General features: G+C 49.0%; 1 protein-coding gene across 1 annotated transcript in view; it reads left to right on the forward strand.

The window, feature by feature from the left end:
- The window catches only part of LOC105517681 (multidrug resistance-associated protein 1-like), a 50,524-nt gene extending 50,083 nt beyond the window's left edge, over nucleotides 1-441 (forward strand). Inside the window, exon 11 of the mRNA XM_011950298.1 lies at nucleotides 421-441. Within this exon, the coding sequence (XP_011805688.1) occupies nucleotides 421-441 (21 nt within the window). The remainder of the gene's footprint in view (nucleotides 1-420) is intronic.
- The last annotated feature ends 385 nt before the right edge of the window (nucleotides 442-826 follow it).

Below are 826 nucleotides of genomic sequence, written 5' to 3' on the forward strand. Positions count from 1 at the left end.
CTGGGACTACATGTGTGCACCACCATGCTTGACTAATTTTCTTTATTTTTTGTAGAGATGAGGTTTCACCCTGTTGCCCAGGCTGGTTTTGAACTCCTGGGGCTCAAGTGACTTGCCTGCTTCCCAAAGTACTGGGATTACAGATGTGAGCCATCACACCTGGCCACACACTTGTCATTTGTGACCCCCGAGCCCACTACATTCCACTGCTCGTGAGGAAGAGGTTCCCGAACGCTGCAGGCTGATTTCAGGGACGGCAGCAGCTTGGCTGCATATGATGAGTGGTGAAGTAAACGCATTCTTAATTATGACCTGTCTCCTCACCCACATATTTCATTTTCCAGAATAGAAACTTGAAAACTCAAAAGGAAGCAATCAGTTAGACACCAGACCTGTTATCTTTCACCTGTTACCTTTCAGCTAGACCGTAGGGTCAGATGATTTTTGTTTTTTTTTTCTGGTGGGGACAGGGCCTCATGTGTCGCTCAGGCTGGGGTGCAGTGGTGTGACCAGTGCTCGCTGCAGCCTTAAGCTTCTGGGTTCACGAGATCCTCCTAGCTCAGCTTCCCGAGTACCTGGGACTGTAGGCGTGGACCACCACACCTCGCTAATTTTAAAATTTTTTGTAGAGACAGGCTCCTACTGTGTTTCCCCGCCTGGTCTCGAACTCCTGGGCTCAAGTGATTCTCCTGCCTTGGCCTCCCAAAGTGCTGGCATTACAGGTGTGAGCCACCACGCCCAGTTTCCAGATGATTTTTACGACCCAAAATTCAGCATGAAAAGCTTGAAATGACAATGAGCACAGACATGGGTAAAGATCGCTGGA

This window comes from Colobus angolensis, unplaced genomic scaffold (assembly GCF_000951035.1).
Source record: "Colobus angolensis palliatus isolate OR3802 unplaced genomic scaffold, Cang.pa_1.0 Scaffold305, whole genome shotgun sequence".
Classification (NCBI taxonomy): Eukaryota; Metazoa; Chordata; class Mammalia; order Primates; family Cercopithecidae; genus Colobus; species Colobus angolensis.